This window comes from Podarcis melisellensis (assembly GCF_964234715.1).
Source record: "Podarcis melisellensis genome assembly, chromosome: 14".
NCBI lineage: Eukaryota > Metazoa > Chordata > Lepidosauria > Squamata > Lacertidae > Podarcis > Podarcis melisellensis.
Window position 1 is genome coordinate 45,358,026 of NC_138546.1, and position 23,627 is coordinate 45,381,652.

The window sequence follows — 23,627 nt, forward strand, 5'->3', positions numbered from 1 at the left end:
TTTCCCCTGTTGCTGATGTGTATGTGGGGGGGGGGTGTTTGTTTTTTGTATATTTATTTTAAATCTTACAATTAATGTGAAAATTGTTCAGTTTGGTTGTGCATTTTTAATGTTTTATTTATTGTTTATGGCTCCTTTTAATTTTTAGTTATGTATTTTTTCCTGTTGTCAGCAGCCTTGAGCAGGGTCTGATCTGTGGAAAGGCAGCGTACAAATAAAATTATGCCTGTATGTATGTATGTACGTTAACACCTGACCCACTGTTTTGCATCCTGTATGCCCACCCCCATCTTAAGTTTGCAAAGAAGTGAGCCATTGTATTAAGTTGTAAATCACGTGCAGATGCTTTTGCTGAAAAGTGGGATGTGGCAAATAATCAACAAAGTTAATAAGCCTATATTGCCAATCACCCCAGGCACTTGCATGAAATTGTTTTTGTTTAACTAAGGAACACATACAGAGTTCGTGGCGGACAGGACTACACAACTCTGGAGCCATCACAGAAAAGGCCTTCAGAACAAAACCGCTGGGAAAAAAAAATCACAGTTGTTACAGAAAGTCCAATTTAGGGGCTGCAGAAGTCACTTATCCAATGGACCGTAATTCTACACCCGAGCTACTCATCAACAGCTACTATAACCAGCTTCAGGATCTGAGGCAATAAGGCTCTGGATTGCTGGTTACTAAGAAAAAGGACTGGAAGAGGACTATTGAGCTCATTTTCTATGTGTGGGATTTCCTTAGACATCTGGTTTGCCACTATGGGAACAGAATACTGGACTAAATAAGCCTTGATCTGATCCTTCAGGACTCTTACGCTATGCTAGGACCCAACAGCTGGGTTAAAAAATGTCTGGTAAACTCTCCTTACCTCAAAGATAATGGACTGATTATTCTTTTTGAGGTAGAAGGCAAAGACGTATGTGTACATGAGTGTGGCACGACACTGGCAGAGGACATCGACTGCTTTCTTCAGGAACTGGACCTCGATCCATGACATGTTGTGCTGCTGCATCTCCTCCATTTTCTGCTTGACTTGGGCATAGAGTTTGTGCTCAAAGCGCAGGCTCTGCATATGGTTCATGTAACGGTTGCAGTAGAAGAGGTACCTCTGCAGGGCTGCTCTGGATCGCTGTGTTAATTCCCATTAGGGAAAAAGAAAATCAATAGTTAAAACAGAGTAATAGCAGATTGACTTGCCCCATAAATGAGGGGCCTTGGCAAATGTGGCCGCAACAGGGCAATGTTCTTATTTCAAAGTCCCACAGTACTCCTTTTGCTTTGAGTCTGATCTTGTTGGCACTATGTGACACAGAAGAGAGAGTTTTAAGCAGGTGGAAAAGAAAACAAAGAGTCCCTTGCAATCCCCAAACAGTGCTACAGGATCATGGAGCCCTGAACAGGGACTTAGGATCAACTTCATTTTGTTGCAATTCTCTACTTGCCACATTTGTGGACCTGATAAAATGCATATACCCAGTCATGTAATGAACAAACATTTTTATTTTTCCATATAAATACATAGCAGAAAGGTCTTATTGGCAGTGGGTTCTGTGGCAAAACTGCCCAAGTGCAACATGGTGAAATAAACTGCCTAGATAGAAATGATATCCATACAGAAATTAATCTGGTAGAAAACCTCTTTCATCAATAAGCAACTGCCCAAGAAGGGTTTGGCTGGTAGCATATGGGGTTGGGCATATTCATACTCAGATTACTGCTTCCAGTGCTCAAGATGGATTGTTTTACAAGTTGGTCAGGACAACATCAGGGAGCAGTAACAAAATGGGTGAGCCTCTTGTGTCAAAGTCTAACAGTTTTGTGGAGTTCAGCTTGAAAGCTAGCAGTGCTCAATTGGGAAATGCAAGCACAGTGAAAAGCTAGGCCAAACCATCTTACTGAAGCTGATAATATTAGTCACCAAGAGTTATGGACTCACCTCTTGGGCATCTCTTGCTGCCTTTGCATCATCCTCATTATAGCGATTACAGTTGTACCTGAAAAAAGATTTTTATGAGCATAGTATCTTTTGTTTTTGCTGCTCTGAGGCTCCAAGTATTCTTTGGTCAGTACATACCGTATTTTTTGTACCATAGGACGCACCGGACCATAGGGCACACCCAGTTTTTAGGGAGGGAAATCAAGAAAAAAAATATCCCCCCCAGTCCCAAAGAGCAGTGTACAGGCTGCACACAACCTCTCCCTGCCAGAGGGGTTGCGCACAGCTATGGAACAAGCCAAGGCAGCGAGCGGGATGGATCCCGCTCACTGTTTTGGCTTCCTCTTTAGCCCCATGCAGCCTCTACCTCCTGGGAGAGGCTGCGCAGGGCTAAAGAAGCCATAGCCCCGTGCAGCCTCTCCCTGGCACAAGCCTGCATTCGCTCCATAGGACGCACACACATTTCCCCTCAATTTTTGGAGGGGAAAAACTGCGTCCAATAGAGCGAAAAATATGTTAACTGTAAACATAATAAGCCCCTCTGACACCTTGAGCAGAGGCTCAACAAGAAACAGCCCAGACCTTTCTCACCCTAAGAGGTATAGTCATATGCACCAGCTACTGCTCTGTGTTTTTCTCCCACAGAAATTATTTTTGCAGGGTACAGAAACAAAACATGGCAGTACAATTAGACACATAAAGAAAGCCTGGGAGGAATTCATTTAAACTTACCAGGCGGACCCATGAGGTTCCCAGGGGCCAAGACACACCCAGCAGAACTCTGCTTTACAATTCTGGTTCCGACAGACCATGTGATTGCAGCCTCCATCCTTTTCTATGGTCACATGGCATTTAGGGCATTCCTGTGACGGGTATGAAGAGTGGTGGAAAGAAATAAAAGTGGGTGTCTTCCAACTTAAAAAAATGGGGAGGGATGCAGACAGTGCTTTGTGATGTTACAAAGAATTTGCAATAGTGGCTCTTCTGGTTACACATTGAGCTGTCAGCTGGCTTCCCATTGCTGCCTTAGCAATGTAGTGAAAAGGTAGTCTTATAGCAATATAATAGCACAAAATAACAGATCAATGCCAGGAAAAGTTGCACTTCTTCCAGTTCATGGGATAGCTTAGATAGGAAGCCACTTGCAAGTAATGGGACATTTTCGTGTGTGTGTGTGTGTGTGTGTGTGTGTGTGTGTGTGACGCTCAGCTTTGACACTTGATATTAAACACATTCTAGATCTACTGATTTAAGTCCAGTGAGACTGGGTTCCACATGCACTGAATGTGGATGGATCGTTGTGAAGTGAAATAGCACATGTTTTGCAAACCAAAGGTAATAGGTCTAACCCTTCACATCGCCACATAAAGGCCGGGAATGGCCAAACTCCGAAATCCTGGACAGCCACAGTCAGTCTCCATAGGCAATACTGAGCTAGGTAGGACCAATGGTCTGATTTGGCCTAAAGCAATTTTCTGTATTCCTATACTCAGCAAACCACATGTAAGTACTTCTCAATCTATAAAGTATTGAGATGTTTGCCAGTTTGGCACCTCCCTTGAATTTACCTCTAAAAGCCTCATTTTAAGCAGAGCTAGACAGAAGCCTGTTGTACCTTTTGGTGGTAATGTTTGGCTTCACTGTGAACTTTGAACGGGGTGGGGGGGCAGTAGGAAAACACAGCCCATTATTTACATGGAGGATTTACCCCTCACTACTCACAATGGAAGTTCAGGATTTGACAGTTATGTTTTTGTAAGGGAAAAGCAGCTCTGCAAATGTGAAATTTTGAGCATCTAACATATTGGCCCAAATTCCAATTGTGAAAAGTTAAAGTGCAGCTTATATTCACTGGCAAAGCCCGCCCCCCCCCCCCCGGAGCACAGGGCAAAGGTGCGCAGCCCATCCGCGGCTCCCAAGCCTCCGAATTTTAAAGGTGCAGCTTATATGGCATGTTTTAAAGAGAAATGTGATGCTACCAAACCTTTGTGTTTGCTGCAATCCAGTTTGAAGTTTCACTGTCATCATCACACTTCTTAATCCATTTCTTTAACCACTGTCAGGGGAGAGAAAAAAAAGAATTGTAAAACAAGAGAAGAAGTGAAAAAGGCCACAGAGAAATGTGCATCTGCACCTCATGGCTCACAGGCTCCTCTGAACTGGACATCATATCCTGTTAAGCAAGACTTGCCCATTCAGATCCAACGCTCCAAGATAACACATCAGGATTCCAAAATAAACCTTCGAATAATTATGTATCGTGGATATCTCTTACAACTATGATTTTCTTCATGTTTGTGTCAAATACCCTCTAGGTGGAAATAAAGATCTGAACTAAGGGGAGGAGTGCTTATTTTGTTGTTACAGTCAAGATGGACTATTCTTTCATACACGTGTTACCCAGAGTCAAATAGTTCAGGGTGAATTACACACAACTTAAGGGAAACTAAACAGGTAACCATGGCAAAGATGTCTGAATAGCTTGGTAAGTATCATCAAAGTATATTACAACACTACAACTGTGATATTTAAGCAGAAAGGCTAGTTTACTTTTCCAGCACTCTGCCATAGACACTCACCTTGCATTTAACAGGATCATGCCAGTTTTCACCACAGTTAAAGCTGTAAAAATAAAAAGATTTATACATATTACACAGTCTATGGTTATGCAACATGAAAATTTAGAGGCTTGCTCTAATTCAAGCAACTGTAACTGTTACCTCCTAAGCCAACCATTATACCAGCAAGGTAATGTGGCTTGACGGGTACCTGAGAACCTCAATTTTTCAATCCCAGACAAGAAGCAAAAACTCTCAAGTTTATCAGATCCCAAACGGGCAGTGTTTGGCTTGCTGGTAGTCAGCACGGATCGGCTTACCAAGGGAACTTGTCATTTCAAGAGAAACAGGAACCACCTTCTGCTTAGTGGTAAGTAATCCAAAATCATTACAACCCAACACAAGAAATGTTTGCTTACCAAAACTGACGGCCACATTTACAGCGAACAGGCTTAGCATCAGGATACTGAACTTTAACAACATGGTGGCAATCTGGAGCAGGACACCATTTTAACAGCCGATTGCACTGCAAAAATAAAAAGCTACCAGATCTTACTTGGAAATTGACCAGAATTAAAGATATCAAAGTGTGGTATTTCCCTTCCATTTCCCCAGAAGTCTCCTTTTAGCCAAAGCTTTGTTTCATCTTCACAGGAAAATGCCACAATTCTCATTTTGGTATAGACCTTGTCCCTCCACACCAACAGCCAAGCAGAAAATGCCAAGCCAATTTCACAGAATCAGTTATAAAATGAAATGGAGGGCCCCAATGTTACCCAGGATAACCTTCTAAATAGAACCAACTCCAGATAATCAATTTAGTAGTCCCCCACCAACCTTCCCAATGTCACCAAGACTACAAATGCAACCTATAAGAAAATCTATTCTGATGACAAAAGCAAATTAAGATACTCTAAAGGTCATAATCTATGCCTAAAAGACAGCCACCCATCCATCCTAAAGTATCTTGTTCCCTTTGGCAAAGCTTTAAGAATCTGAATTTCAGCTCAAAAATAAGCAAGGTAGCTTGACAAGGTAGTTTTAGAAGTGTCTCATCTTTCATGTTAAGTGGTTTAATTTTTAGGGGGCCAAAGGTCCGTGATGTTCCCATATGGGTCGCTCCCATGTGTCGTCTGCTCAGGAGAACCTGGCACTTTTGTGGCTTAGTGTCACACCAGTGCAGGCACATTAACAAAGATTGAATTGAGGGTCACATGTGGTTTATTGTGATTCTTCAGTCCTCTTCAGCTTAGGCTTCACCGGCATTCCACAAATTGAATTCAAAAATCCTTTTATTACAAATGAGGGGACAACAAGCGAGGCTGTTTTTGAGTTTCCTCAAAGGTTCGCCAATTATAAAGTTGTAACACATCTGCTTAAGTAGCACCCCACAGCAATACTGGATTCAGTTCAGAAGTACCTGCTCTAGGTTCTGATGAAGACACAAAAAGTTTGTGCCTAGTTGTTCTCAAAGGACTATAAATCGAGTGCTTGAAATACCTGGCACATAATCAGCAATGTGCCTTTAACAACTATTACCTTCTCTAATCTCCTGAACAGCTGTCTATAGCCATTACATTAGGCACTGGGATTTCAAATTTCTGCTGCAGAATGCTGTGCTATAAAGCAACGTTCCAGCTTAAAGTATTTTCGTATTTAAAGCGGCATTCTAGCTAAAATCATGCCACCTATTAACAAAAAGCTTAACACTATCAGTATGAGCCTATGTAAGATCAACCCTGTTAACTGGGGTGGGGGAAGCAACCTCTGCCAACAACTGAACAAAATCTGACCCCCACCCCCACCATGAAAACTACATGTAGATGCCTGCTGTGTAAGACAAGAAAGAGATGGGCGAAAGCCCTCAAATCACAGCCTGTCTCTTCAGCATAGTTTGAAACATAACACTCACCTCTACAAAACTATTAGTTATTAAATGCTGGTACTTTAATTTAACCTTTGAATCTGTGATGAGGCGCCTAAGAAGAGAAGGGAGAAAAAACATTTCATTGAGAACATTCATTTTTTGGCAGTCCAGAAATTGTTTGCTACATCAGCTTTATTGCTTGGCAGAAGCCGTGAGCAAGGAGAATAATTTTCGCAGATTGCGTAATTCCCCAACCCCTACCCCCACAATTTTAAGGCATGCTATATTTTTACTTGGCAAACACACATTTTAAAAGCAGAATTAATGCCCTGCTTTTTTAAAAAAAACCCACCACTGTTTTGTGACCAGATTTTATTCGCTCTCTTGTTCCCCAGATGTTTTGCATATTTCTACTCAGTTGTTGGCATGCCTGCAACCATTTCCTTCACAGAGCCCAGAACACAAAGGCAATGTTTAATCTTGATTTCCATCCCAATGTAAATTAGTGAATGGACGTACAACACTGTACTTGCAAAGTCATAAGCAAAATGAAAAACGGACGCTAACTAGTGCAACATGCATACCATACAGAACCTATCATCAAAAGTTAAAACAGACACCTGTAGATTTCTGGTGACACCAATCAAATATTTAAGAGGCTTTTTTGTAAATAACCATATACTTCAAAACAATAATGTTTTAATGTAGGTTTCATGCATTATTGAAGGCAATAATCCAAAGTAGTACACCGTGTGATAAATGAAGAGCCATAACAAAGATCAAACTTTAGTTTAGTATTTAGTGACAGTCTCCGTCAGTGATGTTTAACATATGCTTTGCAGCTTTATTTAGATAATTCTGCTCTAAAACAAGTATACTAGACAAAAAAACTTCTATCTGAAAGTAGAAGCCTATGACAAAGGGGTTTCCTTGAAGGAATGTAAAGGTTGTCCAACATTAATGTTTAAACTCCTGACTAATGACTATATGCAACCTCTAGGAGCAACTTTGGGAGAAGACCATCAGCTTTATTTCCTCTTTCTGGGGTTCCAGCAAAATGCTAAACTATTTGGATTTTTGGTCTGATCAAGCAGAGCTCCCAATATCTGCACTATTTATTCCATCAACCAAGTAAAATTTTTACTGTGGAGATTAACTCAAGCAGCTTTGCAAATGGGCATCTTGTGGCATATGGCCTACAATACTTTTGTTGCTTTAAAGGACAAGTACATGGAAATATACATGCTATTTCTGCCTGCAGCAGGTCTTCCCTGCACATGCCATACTGAAGCCCCTGGTGGTTCTGAAAGATGTATACTTAGTGTTTTTTATGTTGTCCTGGGTTAAGTCCTAGGTATCAGCCAAATAAACATTTTTAGTTGTCAGGCTAAGCCTTATTTATTTATTTAACAGACTTTGCATACCACTTAATTGTAAATAAAACCTCTAAGGCATTTACATGCATGACAATACCTAGCTAGTGGCATGGCAATAAAACCGCTAACGCATTTGCAAAGCTAAGCAGGGTCTTTTATGGTTTCAAATTAGATGGGAGACGGTGTGTTGAGATCTGCATTGCAAGGGTTTGGACTAGATGACCCTGAGGGTCCCTTTCAACTCTACAGTTCTATGAGTTATGGAAGGGATCACAAGTCGGGGTGCCACCACAAAAAACCTACATTTTGGTCCCAACTAACCTAACAGGCGGATATTGAAGGCAGTCTGGGCCTCCTGGGAAGACACTGAAAAAAGCATGCTGGGTTTCATATGAGCACAGGAACTTAAGAAGATAGACTGGGGGCCAAGCTGCACAATTGCTATATAAACAATAACTAGCACTTTAAACGTAGCCCAGAAGATAACAGGGTGCTTGTGCAAACCTTGGAACACTTGTGTCACATGCTGCCTCCTGCTAGCGTTCAACAAAAGGCAAAGCAGCTGAAAGACAATCCCTGCCTTAAAGTTAACCATTTGACGCAACACAGAAGTGTGGGGAAAAGGTATAGTGAGGGAAGAACAAGAAAATTCCAACACCACTAGGTAAATGAAATATAGCTGAGCGAGAGGAACAGCCAAACTGAGCTAGTCTTACATCAGAGCTGACAAAGGGTATCAACACTAAAAAAAACCACACCCCAAAACAATACATTTTTCAAAGCACAGGGATGGCAATCCACTTTTTAAAAATGTGTGTTAGAACACACTAGCAGGCATGCATTTAACAGAATTCCTTTTCCATTAATGGACAACTATTCAAAGTTAAAATCATGTTCTATAGTTGAGGAACAGCATTTCTGATACTAATAAGCCTCCTCACACTTACAAGTGTCCACACACAAAAGTAATCTGGTAGGTACAAAAGATGGTGGTGATTATTTTTTGTCTGCCTGGCCCCTAATCTTCACTGCAGAAGTTAAGTCCAGAAACCCTCAATATAGCATTTTATTGCATTGTTGTATTACTTTATGTTTATTCTGCTGTTCTTCCAAAAAAGGTCCCAGAGGAACTTACTAATGACTACAAACAGGAATTGTCCCTGCCCTCAGGCTTACAGTCTAAAAAGACATAATATAAAAGTCAAATGGACTGGGAAGGAAGAATAAATAAGCAAATTCATGTACAGGTTCTTGATTACAAGTTCTTCTAATGATGAGCTGGAGTAGAAACAGATTAGGCAGAGGTGGCACCAGATGTTGCCAGTCTCTCAGCTACACTAATGAGAGTGGCTCGGCATCCCTTTTCACCCCCTCCTCTGCTGCAGCCTGATATAATGGCTGGTGCCTGGTGATAAGAGGGAGGAGTCTTGCAGATATATCTGAAAAGGTTCATCTGAAGCATTACTTCTGTAACATTTAATGGGTTGCAGATGCCAGCTCTATTGAAACTCTTTAAAATGAGGACTGCTTCAATGTGTTATTGTTATGTTACCTAGCCTTGTATGGGCTGCTTAAAGAAGCTAGCACTTCCATGGCCCACGAAGGCGCTTTATGTGTACAAACCAAGAGCATACTTTCATTCTTTTAATATTACACTGTTCGTTACTGAGTAAAGAGTTGTCCCATTTCAAGCTTTCTACCTACAGGAAATACTTTCCATGTTGAGAAATCCACCTTAACTGAAGAGGATTTGGGGGACATGTTCAGAGGTGCACAAAGCCTCAGTCCTGTCCCATATGAACTGAGTGTAACAGAGAGAGAGAGAGAGAGAGAGAGAGAGAGAGAGAGAGAGAGAGAGAGAGAGAGCGCGCGCGCAAGCAAACACACACTGAGACACAAATCCCTTCCTGCAGCCACATTGCAGGGGAATTTTGGTAACTGTGCGCAAGCAGCCTTTCTGGGTAGTTTATCCTGCATTACTCATCTTCTCAATTAGATACACCCAATACGTTTCTGAAGAAACATGGGTATCCCCATAAAATTCAAGCTTCAAAACCACTGCATTAAGGTGACCTTAGAGTTACTGTCTCCTGCCTCTCCTCTCCCTGTGCTCCTTGTCTGAAGAACAAGGAGGCAAGCCAGCTAAATCACACATGCTAAGGCATATTCCAGAGCACGGGCAAACAAAAACCCACAATACTAATTTCCAACTTTTGTACACTAGACTAGATGCTCTTCCACTTTGCACTTCTGGATCAAATTATATGTAACAATTGTCTAAAAAGATATAGGACAAGAAACTTTTGAAAGACGACGTCCCTTCATACAGATGGCCATGAATAGAGAGATGTGCACCATAATCTAGGGATTTGCATTAGCATATTAAAGACTCAATCAGTGAACTCTAAGGAAAACAAATGTATAGCTGGTCACTTACAAACTCTTTTTTTGGGGGGGGGTCCAAGGAAAGCTGCAGAAGGCCATTATGTACCTGGGGCATATGGTGTCCGCTGTTTACCCTCTTGTTTATTCATTGGCTGGCACTGGATATAAAGTGTTGGCTGCTAGGCAGCATAACAAATGTTTCAACCTGTACTTGGGGAAGCACACATTTTTAAAGGGTACAGATCAGCCTTTGCTAACCTGGTGCCTTCCAGATGGTTTGGAATATGCATGGTATTCAAATAAGTTTCACCACTGAAATTAATGAATTCAACTTAGTCGTATCATTAATTTCAATGAGTCTATTCTGAGTAAAGCTGAACACCACCCTATAACTCCATTGTTCTCATCACGAGAAGCGCACTGATTTGATGCCTTGAAGATTTTAAAGCAATCTCCCTCTGTCAAAATGTGCCATACCTGAAGCATCATCCATCAGTTGCTTCTAATGTGTTTTGTAAAGATGTGGTTTTTTGCCTGAACCTATGAGATTGAACCCTATTAACTGAATTTCTGTTTTTATTGTTTCTATATTGTAATTCTGTATAACACTTAGGGCTTTTCTTTCCTTTAAAAAAAGTGATTTAGAAATGCTTTTAAATAAATAACAAACATAAAAACAAATTACAACTACAAGAGATTGGGGGTATAATTCTCTGTGAACCAAAACAAACCTAGGTCTGACAGGTACCTTACCTGGAGACCACCTGTGAACCTCTGAGATGCTTGGACAATGAATGGAACACAACATTTAAAACTATGGGGATGTCAGACAGAGAAAAAGATCCAATACATAATGACCTAACAGATAATGACATTTACTGCTGGCACAGTATTCCTCTCTGAACAGTTCTCATTAAAAATATGATACGTAATTGGTGTATGTGGAAGAAAAGGTAGGATACCTAAAAACATGTGCCTTTTTTTTAATGCTTTTTGAGGACAGTCTCAAAAGTACTCCCTTGCAACTGATGTTGTATTACAAGATAAAACTAGTTTACTAATGTTTTAGTCAGATTATTTTAGGCTCTATAAAAACGAACAGAACCTTTTACATGGGCTTCACATGATGAAATCAGTACAGTTATACCTACTTTCCATATTTATACAAGTCCCAACTTAAAATGGAAACAGTAGAAAAAGGACCACAACACTAATTTAACACTAAAAGCAATCTTCAAAGAATGAGGGGTGAATAAGGCCAAACTCGGGATTTTATTCCTGGAAAGGATTACACAAGGTTGACTAAACCATCTAAGGTAAGGCTGTGAGATCATGAACATAAATTTATTAGATGACCTAACTGCAGTTCAGAGGTCTCTTGCTTTAAGTCTGTGAAATCAGCCAATGAAAAACTTCAGCGACAGTCGTTTTATGACTTTGTAAAAAAGCTCCTGCAAGCAAAACATACTGCAAGCAAAAAGGTGAAGTTGATGGCAAAGCAGAAGCATTCTTTGGCTTCCATTATGGAGACTACAGAGGAGTCTCATTTCTCCCAAGGCATCCAAAGATGTCCATGGATGATCATATAAGACTGACCCATTATATTTCGATAAAACACAGCTTTGGGCCAGTCAATCCTTAACCGATCTGTTTTAGCGCTCAACACAGGAAGGGAGGTATTACTGAAGTCATGTATCAACTATAATACTTACATAACTGTATTGTCATCAACCAAGATATCACAGCCATGAGCAGGGCATGAAATTGTCTGGTGAGGGGGGGAAACAGGAGTCAGAAAGAACATCTGATTTAGTTTGAATGGCAGTGAAGAATCTCTAAGAACTGTGTACACTCAGCAGCACTTCTAAAACACAACACAGGTTACAAGAGGTTGGCCAGCCAAGGGCTTAAGCTCTAAGTTTAACTGTACTCATCAGCTGTAATATAAAACAAACCTCCCAGGTGATTGTTTTAAACACCCTCCCAAGGCAAAACCTAAACAAAGAGTCCACAAATTCTCGTTGACAAGCAGAAGTTTGTGGTTGCCAAGAGACTGGTTTTTGACGGGGGAGATTTGAAAAGGCAGGTGGGTGTCTTATCCCTGAACTTGCACTGAACCTCCAAAACGCAGCACAGAGTGAGGGACAATTCCCTGCTCCAAGCTTAGAGCTGGGAAGGCAGGTGAAGGATCATTTTTGGATTTGCACTACATGGAAGCATAGCTTGATAACAAGATCCAGTTTCCCTCTTCGGTTCACAGCTGGAGCCAGGGCTCCGAGGTGCTTCTGATGCAATAGAATGCCTTGAAAGAAGAAAGTCAAGCCAGCAAGCTCTCACCCCTTCAGCACAGAGCTGGAGTGAGTGTTGGGAGTTTGTCATTTAAGCACTGCGCTTCTGAAGCACTACAATCCTCAGGCTTCCGCTCAACCTGTGGGCAGGGGAGGTGGGTCAGGAAAGAAACTGGCCAAGCACAATATAACTAGAGGGGCAAGCCCACCTCCAGCTTCATGGTTGGGCAAACCCTAAGGCTCGCCACACCTCCTAGACACTTGAAATGGCGAGCAAAGTTGTGGACCCTTGGTCAAACAATTCTTTCTCTGACATCAAAACATGATGGAAAAAAGTTTTACCTGTCCCATGCCTTCCTCCATTATTTTGGTAGTTAAATATTCACTCCAGCACTGCATACAAAACTTATGTCCACACTCCAAACCGGTGAAGTACTGCAAAGAGAGAGAATGTTATGTGTACTGTGTATTCTTTTCCCACTGCTGCAAGATTAGCTGTATGCAGTTTTTCCTGAAAGAATCATCATCTTGCAAAATGTCAACATCTTCCCTTTAGAGCAGCCCTTCCCAACCTGGTGTCCTCCAGATTGTGTCAGACTACAACTTTCATCACCCTAGAGACTGAGGCTGATAGGAGTTGTAGTCCTGAATAATCTGAGGGGCACTAGGTTTGTCGAAGGCTGTTAGCTATCATTACTGCTATAGCAGTTACTTTAGAGCTTCTTTCAAGTATTAACTGACCTAACTGCACTCACTTGCTTTAACCAGGAAATCTTTTGGTGCAGTTAGTTCCTTTGTTTCAGAGTTCAAATAGCACATAAAAAGTAAATATCCCCACTCTTCATTCTCATAATGTTAAAAATAAATAAATCACAAATCAGAAGCCCAAGAGAAAGAAAACCAGAATACATGATCATAAACATGTTACAGTAATTGTTGTTGATGTCATCCGTCTGTCTTGAGACAATGGAATACGCCTCCTCTCTGAGGCACAAACTTAGGCAGTGTGCATGGAAATCCTGGGCTGCCCAGACGACAAGACCACGCTCTCAGCCTCACTGTGGTCCATAGGAAAGCAGAGCAATACATCTGGCACCAACTTGGCTGCAGAAGCTGTCAGAAGGAGGCATACTAGGCTCTATCCGACCATCTTAGGGACTACATTCCAGATGTGTGTAGGGTTTACTCCTTAGCCTTTTCTTCTGAAGATGTCACGCAAGGCAGCAGGTATGGGTTTTTACTCAGGGCTTACTCCCAAAGCATTTCTTATAATAATGCCAGATGTCAAAATAGTACTCTGTGCACTATGGAGTTCTCTGGCCAAGGCATCATCGGAATCAGCGCTAGGGAACCATTTTTAGGCAATGGGTCATATTTTTTTCTGATCAACCTTGGGGGGGGGGAGGTGTCACATGAGAGCGATGGATGTGGCCAGAGGCAAAACGGAGCAGAGCAATCAATCCTTTTGTTACCTTTGCATAGAAATTAGCCTAGTGTTCACACTCACAAACCCGTCTATCCTCCATCAAGGGAAGCAAGAGGAATTCTCAGAGTTCAAGGACACAATCCAGTCAGGCAAAGTCTCTCACGGAGGATGTGAAGCAGGGACAGTAAGGGTGTGTGGCCTGGGGAGAGTTCAGAGGGGCTTGGAGGGCCATTTCTATGTGATATATCAAAGATAAAGGTGGAGGCAGAAAGTTGTGACAATGAGATTTGTAACATGAGAGAGCTAGAAGCAACATTGGCCTCTTGTGCATCATTTAATGCACTACTGAATGATTATTTTCATCACACTGGTTCTCAAAACCTCCAATTTGACTTAAATCTTCACAGATTAACCTCCACACATATAGTTTTTGTGCTGGGGTGGCTGTGACTACTGCCCCCTTGCGTATCACATGCCCTGCCAAGCCCAACCCTGCCAATCTCTGCATTCCATGCAGAGGTCCTGGATCATGCGGAACATGTACCCTTCATATATTCACATATTTTCCACTCAATGCATAGACACAGAGGAAATACATAATCAGAGAGGCATGGCCAAAAGCACAAGCCTGCTCCCATCCACATGCAGAGTTCATGAATGGCAGCTAACCTGTGAAAAGTATAATCACTGCCTTCTCGGCTCTACTGCCCCCTCCCCTCTGCTGTTCCCATGTCTCACCTAATTTCTGCACATCCCAGTGCTTCCAGTCCCCCCCCCCACAGAGAGAGAGAGAGAGAGAGAGAGAGAGAGAGAGAGAGAGAGAGAGAGAGAGGAGAGAAGGAGAAGAATTCAGCCCAGTTTTCCAGGCATAGTAGCCCCAAGGGTTGAAAGCTGAAAGATGTGAATGCAGGCTTGTTGACAGCATTTCATTAATCATTTTCAATGAATTCTCTACACTTGCAAAAAGACATTCCCTCCGTGTAATAAATGTAGTCTACCAGGGTGAGGAAACGCTATCAGCCTGAGTTGCCTAACCTTTAGTGGGCATACACAAAAAGCTTCCCCCAAAAAGAAAAACAACCATGTGCCTTTATTTCCCCACCCTTGGCACAAGCACACATCTCTCTCTCTCTCTCTCTCTCTCTCTCTCTCTCTCACACACACACACACACACACACACTCAGCCTCACACATCAGGTAGGCACAAACACAGTCAGCATTTGTAACCTTCTCCACTCCAGCACTGAGCTTTGGGTGGCTGGACAGATTCCCCGCCCACTCCTTAAACAGCTGCATTTGTACCCATCTGCATCCCAGCACTGGAGTGGGGGTAGGGAAGATTTTGCCTTTTACTGTCCAGGACGAAGCAGGAAGCTAAAGTATACAATGCAGCTATTAAACATGCATACTACATGTGACAAGAAGTGATGGTTCCCAGCACCACCAACAACCCTAGGGCTTTTTTTCAAGTCTAACCTCACATGAAATTTAGGCTACTTTACTGCAAAAGTTTCAAATCTGAGGACAACAACTGGCAATGCAAATATATCGTAAATTCTTTCTATCCAAATGTGCTACGCCAAGGGATATTAAATGCATGGTGTTAAACCTCCACTGTTGCCTTCTCTTCAGGGCTTCCTCTTAACTTGTTGAACTTAAATCACGTTTATGGACTAGTCAAGAGACTTCAAGGAAAGGAAACAGCAAGAAAGCCTGGTCCAGTAACTAGCTGCTGACAAAAGCAATGGCATGAGAAGCTCCCCCACTCAGAAATATTTGTTGCCAGCTATTTATATAGCATCTCTCCTATTTTGTTCACCCTCACCAGGAGATCTGAGAGGAACGTGTTTAATGCAGTGCAGCAAATGGGCAGTTAAGAGCGAAAGCTCAAGCAAACCCAGTAAAATCTGCAAGAGCTCTGGTATCTCACCCCAGGCTTATTCGTCTGCGTTGTTTTTGAGTTTTTGAGTTCAAGTTTTGTGCTGCCTTCTGCTGTGGATTGAAGTGAATAAGTATTTCTATAGCCAAGTTTAAAGTTCTGCTTCCTAGACTCTGCACATTCAGATTCGGTATATGAGAGCACATGCTTGCCCTCCCTGGTAGCAACATAAAAGTTCCAATCAGTGCTGCTGCTGGGCTACTACTACCAGTCCCTAAGACATGCAGCCCTGCAGTCAGTGTTCCTGCCCAGTGGAGCCAACTGTCACCCTGGGCCATACATGTGAACTCTGGTTGTTGTAGTTGTTGGCACCCGTCTGTCTCAAGAGACAATGGAGTGCGCCTCCTCTCTGGGGCACAAGCCTGGGCAGTGTGTAAGGAGGTCCTGGGCTACCCAGACAACAAGATTCTTCTCTCAAGCCTCAGGGGTTGCTGGAAGTAGCTCCATATTAATTATACCAGTTCTGCCTCAATGTATGTATGCCATGGGTGGGGATAACATAATTAACATGGTGGGGCTGAAAAATATCAGGACATGGCCCAGGGCCTGATCAATGCCACCACAGGCCCTGTCAGCTGCTGCCATGAGAAGGCAGTCCCCGTCAAGACACACTATGCTATGTAAAGGGACCCCTGACAGTTAGGTCCAGTCGCAGATAACTCTGGGGTTGCGGCGCTCATCTCGCTTTACTGGCTGAGGGAGCCGGCGCACAGCTTCCCGGTCATGACTAAGCCGCTTCTGGCATACCAGAGCAGCGCATGGAAATGCCGTTTACCTTCCCGCCAGAGTGGTACCGTATTTTTCACTCTATAAGACGCACCCGACCATAAGACGCACCTAGTTTTTAGAAGAGAAAAACAAGAAAAGCCAGCTTTAAAGACAGAGCGGCTCTTGCTGGCTTTTCTGGGAGGTGGGTGAAGGGACAGAGCAAGCTGCGCAGGTATCACTGAAGCCAGCACAGCAAGAGTGAGAGCTGTGCAGTGCCTCTTGTTGTGCTGGCTTCCCAGCGAAGCAGGATGAGGGATGCAAGGGAGCCCTTACAGAGCCCCTTCAGTGATAGCTGCGCAGCGCCTCTTCAACGAAGCGGGGGGAGGAACGGAAGGGGCTCCGTGTAAGGGCTCCCTTCCGTTCCTCCTCCTGCTTTGCCGGGAAGCCAGCAGAACAAGAGGCATTGCGCAGCTCTCACTCTTGCTGTGCTGGCTTCAGCGATAGCTGCGCAGCCTGCATTCGCTCCATAAGACGCACACACATTTCCCCTTACTTTTTAGGAGGAAAAAAGTGTGTCTTATGGAGCGAAAAATACGGTATTTAGCTACTTGCACTGCATGCTTTCAAACTGCTAGGTTGGCAGAGGCAGGGACCGAGCAACGGGAGCTCACCTCATCGCGGGGATTCGAACCGCCGGCCTTCTGATCAGCAAGCCCTAGACTCTGTGGTTTAACCCACAGGACCACACTATGCTATGTGCCTGCCTCTAAAGCCCTCAAGGCATTTGGCTGGCCTTTGTTCGAAACAGAACACTGAACTAGATGAGCTTTGGGCTGATTCAGGAAGGCTATTTTTTTATTGCTATAAAGGTAAAGGGACCCCTGACCATTAGGTCCAGTCGTGACCGACTCTGGGGTTGCGGCGCTCATCTCGCTTTATTGGCTGAGGGAGCTGGCATACAGCTTCTGGGTCATGCGGCCAGCATGACTAAGCCACTTCTGGCGAACCAGAGCAGCGCACAGAAACACCGTTTACCTTCCCGCCGGAGCAGTACCTATTTATCTACTTGCACTTTTTTGGCGTGCTTTCGAACTGCTAGGTGGGCAGGAGCAGAGACCGAGCAACGGGAGCTCACCCCGTCACGGGGATTCGAACGGCCAAACTTCTGATCGGCAAGTCCTAGGCTCTGTGGTTTAACCCACAGCGGCACCCACGTCCTGGCTATAGGCACTAGTCACTCTCAATTACCTGTGGGAAATACCTGCTCTGCTTCTTTATAAATTCCAAACTTTGACTCTAGCATTAGTATTCTTCCATCTAATTTTGCTGTTTCACAAGCAGAGATCTGCGCTCACAGCAATATTCATAAAGCTGCATCATCCTATGCAAACAGCTCCACTGAACTCTTTCTAACCCCTGCATATATAGCATTACTCAGAGGTCTCTGTGCACCAACGGCCTGGTCACAAGACACTGGGGAGTGAGCAAAGACAGACAAGGGAAAATTCAATTTGGAATTAATGAGAGGAAAAACAGAATCTCTAATGTTTAATTATACATTTTTATCTACTTCAAGAGAAGGATATGCATTTTGGTATTACCACTGGCAAAACCCCAACATCACCTCACTTTTCTTCAAGATTAATTCATTATTCTACACTTTTTAAAAACATTGCTAGCGAAAGGTAGCTAGTCAGTGATAAGAATTAAAATCCCACAAAGATTAGTTGGACCTAAATCCATTTTTCATCCATCTGCCAACATTAATTTGTGCTTAACTCATCTTGGGACATAAGACTATCAGGTTGAATTTTTTTAAAAAAGATGACAAACTATTATAAAAAAAACGTGCTAGGGTAGGATAACGGATATTTGGAAGTGCTATACAACAGGATGATGCACCAAGGAACAAAACAGATTAGAGCAAAAAATTACAAGGATCCCTTTGAACAACAGTTTACTAAATATACAAAGGGAAATAATTTTAGAAAGAAATTAATTTTGAGACTACTTTGGTATACAGGCAGCCCCCTACTTAATATGTGTTCATAAAGACATCACAGAACCATCACTAAAAGAGCAGAAAGGGGGTGGGGTGTTTTGCAGAGCTTTTCACTGGGTTTCAGTTATACACATAATTCCACAAATGGGGAGCCACTGCAGAAAATGCCCATTCTTGTGTTTCCACACTACAAACCTCTCACGGAGGAGGCACACAAAGAAGGGCCTCAGATGATGATCTAAGGGTCCAGGCAGGCTCATATGGGGAGAGGTGGTCCTTGTGCAGTCCTAAGCCGTTTAAGGCTTTATAGGTCAAATCCAGCACTTTGAATTGTGCCTGGAAACTAATTGGTAGCCAGTGCAGTCAGACTAGGATCAGTGCAATATGCTCACACAGTCTTGTCCCAGTGAGCAACCTGGCTGCAGAATTCTTTACCTGCTGAAGTTTCTGAACCATCTTCAGAGGCAGCCCTATGTATAATACATTGCTGTAATGATACTAGAGCATAGAGAGGCTCTAGGCTGGCTCTGTCCAGATAGAGGTACATGGGGAACACCAGCCCAAGCTGATGGAAGGCACTCCATGCCACTAAGGCCACCTGAGCCTCAAGCAACAGCCAAGGATCCAAGCTGCATACCCAACTCCTTCATAGGCAGCCACACAATAAGGAACCACACACTAACAATGCCTCAATCTTATCTGGACTGAGCTCATTTGTTGGCTCTCATCCAGTCTATTACCGAAGCAAGACAACAGTCCAACACAAGCACTGCCTCACCTGCAGATACAGAGAAGTAGAACTGTGTGCCATCAGCATATTGCTGACAACATACTCCAAACCTCTGGATAACCCCTCTCAGTGGTTTAATGTAGATGTTAAACAGCATAGGGCACTGGTTTTCAACCCTGGGATGGCTTGAGGAAGATTCAGGGGAGCCCAGGGGGGGCACCCTTTAATTAACTTGCAGCCCATATCTTCCTGCATATTCTCTCTCTCTCTTTCTCCCTGAGGAACATTCGGGGAACTGCCAACTTTAACCTGCAGCCCATTATCTTCCCGAAACAAAACAGTGGCAAAAAAGTGGGGAAACACTATTGCATGACTTAAATCTCTCCCCCCCCCCAAAAAAAAAATTCTCCCCAGCTTCAGTAACTAACAGTTCCTTAGTTTTACACTTGAGAAATGTAAGAAAACAGCAAAGTAGCTCAATGGTGTGTGTGTGTGTGTGTGTGTGTGTGCGCGCACGCGTGCTATAAGGAGGGATTTAAACATAACCCTGAAAGTGAGGAGCGTCTTCTGTGTTTCTCTCCTTCTACCCTCAACATTCCTCCTCATTCTTCTTCTCTACCTCTCCCTGCAGGCAACCCACACCTCCTTAACAGTCACCAAGCTTTATGGGGACAGGGAGAATGTTGCAGGAAAGAGCCATGTATGCATGTGTGTCCTGTGCTGTGTTTCTCGGTTTCCTTCCCCACAATAAGAAAATACGTCTTATCTTCATATTGTTTTGCGCTCTCCCCAACCCAATGTACACTCTAATTTCAGGAAAGGCAGGCTAGGGTTGCCACGTGGAGTGCGTCAGCTTGGCCCTGCAAAGCAGCGGCATTGCTTGGGTTCCCACCGACACGTGCTCCCACTTACAGACGTGCCAAAAATGGTGCCAAAAAGAGGGAGGGGAGAATGGAAGGAAATCCCACTTATGTGTGTCCTGTAACGGAACCCCAATGTAAGTGACTGGTGGACTCAAAGGGAGCCATGGACTCAAAAAGGTTGAAATCCACTGACATAGGGGATAAATGCAGAACCCTACATTGAAGGCTCCATGGGGAACACCCCTTAAGCAACACCCACCCAAGTAGGATCCAAATGCTTTGGAACATTGTGATGCACCATATGCCAGCTGAAGGAGTAACTCAGTATCAACTGCAAGTATAAAAGCATTTGAGACTCTGCCTTGAAGTTGGACAGCATCCATATATACAATTATGGTTTAACTTGCACAATGATCCAAACAAATGATATAAGAACCAAAAGGACACACAATAAAAATAATGAATGCAAGACAGCACATGAAGATATTGCATTTTACTTAGGAAACTCAATTTTATTACTCGCTGACTGGCATTAGAACTTGTTATAAAATTAAATTACATGAAGTCAGAAGTACTTGGATAGAAATCCCATAAAACAGAAGCAAAGTTAAAAGACTGCATGAAATTCTAAGAAGAACAATGTTATCAAGAGGTTTTTGAGATGATAAAAAGAAGCGGATAATCTCACAAAAGAGCATTTTCCAAATATTTGAGAAACCCTGGGATTCCCTAGTAAGATCAAATACTGTATTTTTCGCTCTATTGGACACAGTTTTTCCCCTCCAAAAATTGAGAGGAAATGTGTGTGCGTCCTATGGAGCGAATGCAGGCTTGCGCCATAGGCTTGTGCGCAACCCCTCCGGCAGGGAGAGGCTGCACGGGGCTATGGATTCTTTAGCCCTGCGCAGCGTCTCCCGGCAAGGAGAGGCTGCACAGGGCTAAAGGGGAAGCCAAAACAGCGAGCGGGATCCATCCCACTCACTGCCTTGCCTTCTTCCATAGCTGCGCGCAACCCCTCCGGCAAGGAGAGGCTGCACAGGGCCATGGCTTCTTTAGCCTCACGCAGCCTCTCCCAGGAGGTAGAGGCTGCACGGGGCTAAAGGGGAAGTCAAAACAGGTTGTGTGCAGCCTGTACGCTGCTCTTTGGGGCTGGGGGGGGGAAATATTTTTTTTCTTCATTTCCCCCCCTAAAAACTGGGTGCGCCCTATGGTCTGGTGCGCCCTATGGTGCGAAAAATACGGTAATATGTCCCCACAAAGGCAGGTTGCATGTCACTGTTAATCTTCAATATGGAGTATACTGGAAATGTTGGTCACATTGGAGAATGCTGGTAATGTTGGTCACAGAGAATGCAAATGGAGTAACACCGAGATTCAAAAAGGTTTGCAGGAGTCCAATGTGAATTGAGTATGTGTCCCACAACATTCCCCCAAATCTTCTGCCATAATACAGAAGAGGCAGGCTGTGCCTTGGCAAGCAAGTCAATGAGAGTAACACTTGGAAGCCATATAATTTGAAGAACAATGTCAAAGATCCATATTCAACTAGAAATATGAGCCTTATTCAAATTATTGGTTAATAGCTATACCTTTTGATTATTCGTGAATCATTAGAAATACACATTACTCACTAGTGTCATATTTATTACTTGCACCAAAACAAACAGCAAAAATTCTGGCAAACTTCAAATAAGAGTTAAATAAAGTGTGCTACACAGCTCAAACAATGAAACAGTAATGCTTAAAGAATAGACTGTATAAAAACTTCAAGGAAAATTTAGCAATCATTTATTGTATTCCAAAAATTACAATATTGATACAATTGCATTATGATAAGCTTATTAGTTTTTTGAAATACATGTGTTATTTTCCTGTTTCCTATTTGTAAAAAAAAGGTTTATTAGTAGCCTAATATATAGCTTTACATTTATATTAAAAGAAAAAGAAGCCTAGTTCTCAAACAACAAATGAGGAAAACCTGTTTCTACCATGTACCACTTCAGCCTGTAGGAGGAGGTTCACATTAAATGTTCCTCTAGTCTATACAAAAGAACTCCCTGTACAGGGAAAACACATGTGTCAGAGAGAAGATAGCTAGATGAAGGCCAAGACAGATATAGGAAAGACTACTGGCTATTATCTTCCATAACAACCCATATATAAATTGGCTAAATTGCAGACATCCAAAATAAGAGTTTAGAAGTCAAATGAGACAATGTTTTAAAGATTTAAATGCTTTAAATGCCTTTTTTTAAAAGTTACTCACAGAGTTAGGATAGTTCAAATAGCAGATCTGGCAAGGCATGTCCTGTGCAGATGACCTTGTGCTCATCTGACGTGTTCGAGACTTTTTACTAGGATTAATTACATGACATTCTGCAAAGAGCTTCTCCAGGTTGCCATCAAAGTACCTGCATGAACACAAAAGGGAAGTGAAGCCAAATGTTTAAAAACAACAAAATAAAACTGTTCTTCACTTGAGAATAGTAGTTAGAGATTGAGTAAGTAAGGAGGAGCTTTTCAGTCCTTATTTAAAATGGGAAGGGTGCCTATTCTTTCTCCACCACCTATGCCTCACCTTGCCATTTGTATTGGCCCTGTAAAAACTGTGAAGATGAGGCAATCCAAATAGCCCTGCAATGTTTGCAGCCAGGAAAACACCAGCAGTCAAAGGATACAAAGTTCAGGACAGGCATATCTAGGCTGCCTTGCTTCAAGAACTTCCTGCATCAAAGGAGTAGTTCAGGTTCATGCTCTTCCAAGTATATGGGCAGTGTTTTGGATCACCTACCTTAGATCTGTAGGTAGCCAAGACATTTTTAAAAACAACTATAAAACAGTTGTTGTTTGGATTGTCAAGATAGCAACTTATGAAAGCATCTTCAAATTTAGTCTTTGGAGTGTAAATTAGGACTTGCTCAGACAGCAGGTCTGCTATGCAACAATTGTTCACGGGGGGGAGGGGGACCTTTCCAGATTCTTCTGAAGTTACATGTGAAAACTTTGGACAAATTATTCTGTTTAGCAACTCTAGTTTCCAAAACACATAACATTGCTGTACTCTCTTATGCTGCCTGGAGCATACTTCATAATAAATTCATCCCCACCTAATACCCAGTGCTGTCTTAGTGCACTTTTTAAAAACCTCGATTAAAACAACAGCAACAACAAGCAAGCAAGTCCATCTACCTGTGCAGATTAATACCTCAAGAACCTTCTCTAACAAGCCATGCTTTCAATTCCTACAGTAATGTCCTGCCACTTCCGAGTTTCTGCAACAGATCTTCCTGCCTCTATTACGTTTAAACAGGAGTTGCATTAAGATAGGAGAAACTATGCTGCTTCAGCTAATGGTTTTAGTTCAAGTAGCAGACGAGATGCTTTGCAAGCAGAAGCTGCCAGGTTCAGTTCTCATCCTCTCCAAATTGCATTCAGAAAGACCCCATCTAAAGCCCTGGAAAACTGTTGTCAGTGAGTATATTAAATGTTGAGCTAAATGGACCAACCATTTAGGAAGCAGCTTCCTATGGTTCTAATCCTTGCAAT

The 23,627-nt window shown here is 42.8% G+C and overlaps 1 protein-coding gene and 1 long non-coding RNA gene across 2 annotated transcripts in view; both read right to left on the reverse strand.

Annotated features, from left to right (window-relative positions):
* ARIH1 (ariadne RBR E3 ubiquitin protein ligase 1) overlaps positions 1-23,627 on the reverse strand; it is a 49,850-nt gene that overhangs the window by 6,527 nt on the left and 19,696 nt on the right. The window contains exons 3-12 of the mRNA XM_081887695.1: positions 22,348-22,492; positions 12,756-12,848; positions 11,838-11,893; positions 6,410-6,476; positions 4,917-5,023; positions 4,519-4,561; positions 3,924-3,995; positions 2,672-2,802; positions 1,940-1,997; positions 872-1,132 (exon numbers count right to left, since the gene is read on the reverse strand). Coding sequence (XP_081743821.1) covers positions 872-1,132; positions 1,940-1,997; positions 2,672-2,802; positions 3,924-3,995; positions 4,519-4,561; positions 4,917-5,023; positions 6,410-6,476; positions 11,838-11,893; positions 12,756-12,848; positions 22,348-22,492 — 1,033 coding nt within the window. The remainder of the gene's footprint in view (positions 1-871; positions 1,133-1,939; positions 1,998-2,671; positions 2,803-3,923; positions 3,996-4,518; positions 4,562-4,916; positions 5,024-6,409; positions 6,477-11,837; positions 11,894-12,755; positions 12,849-22,347; positions 22,493-23,627) is intronic.
* On the reverse strand, positions 20,568-22,341 carry LOC309356385. Its single transcript, XR_014162747.1, has 2 exons — positions 21,338-22,341; positions 20,568-20,838 (listed from the first exon to the last, which is right to left on the reverse strand). It is a non-coding gene; the product is annotated as an uncharacterized lncRNA (long non-coding RNA).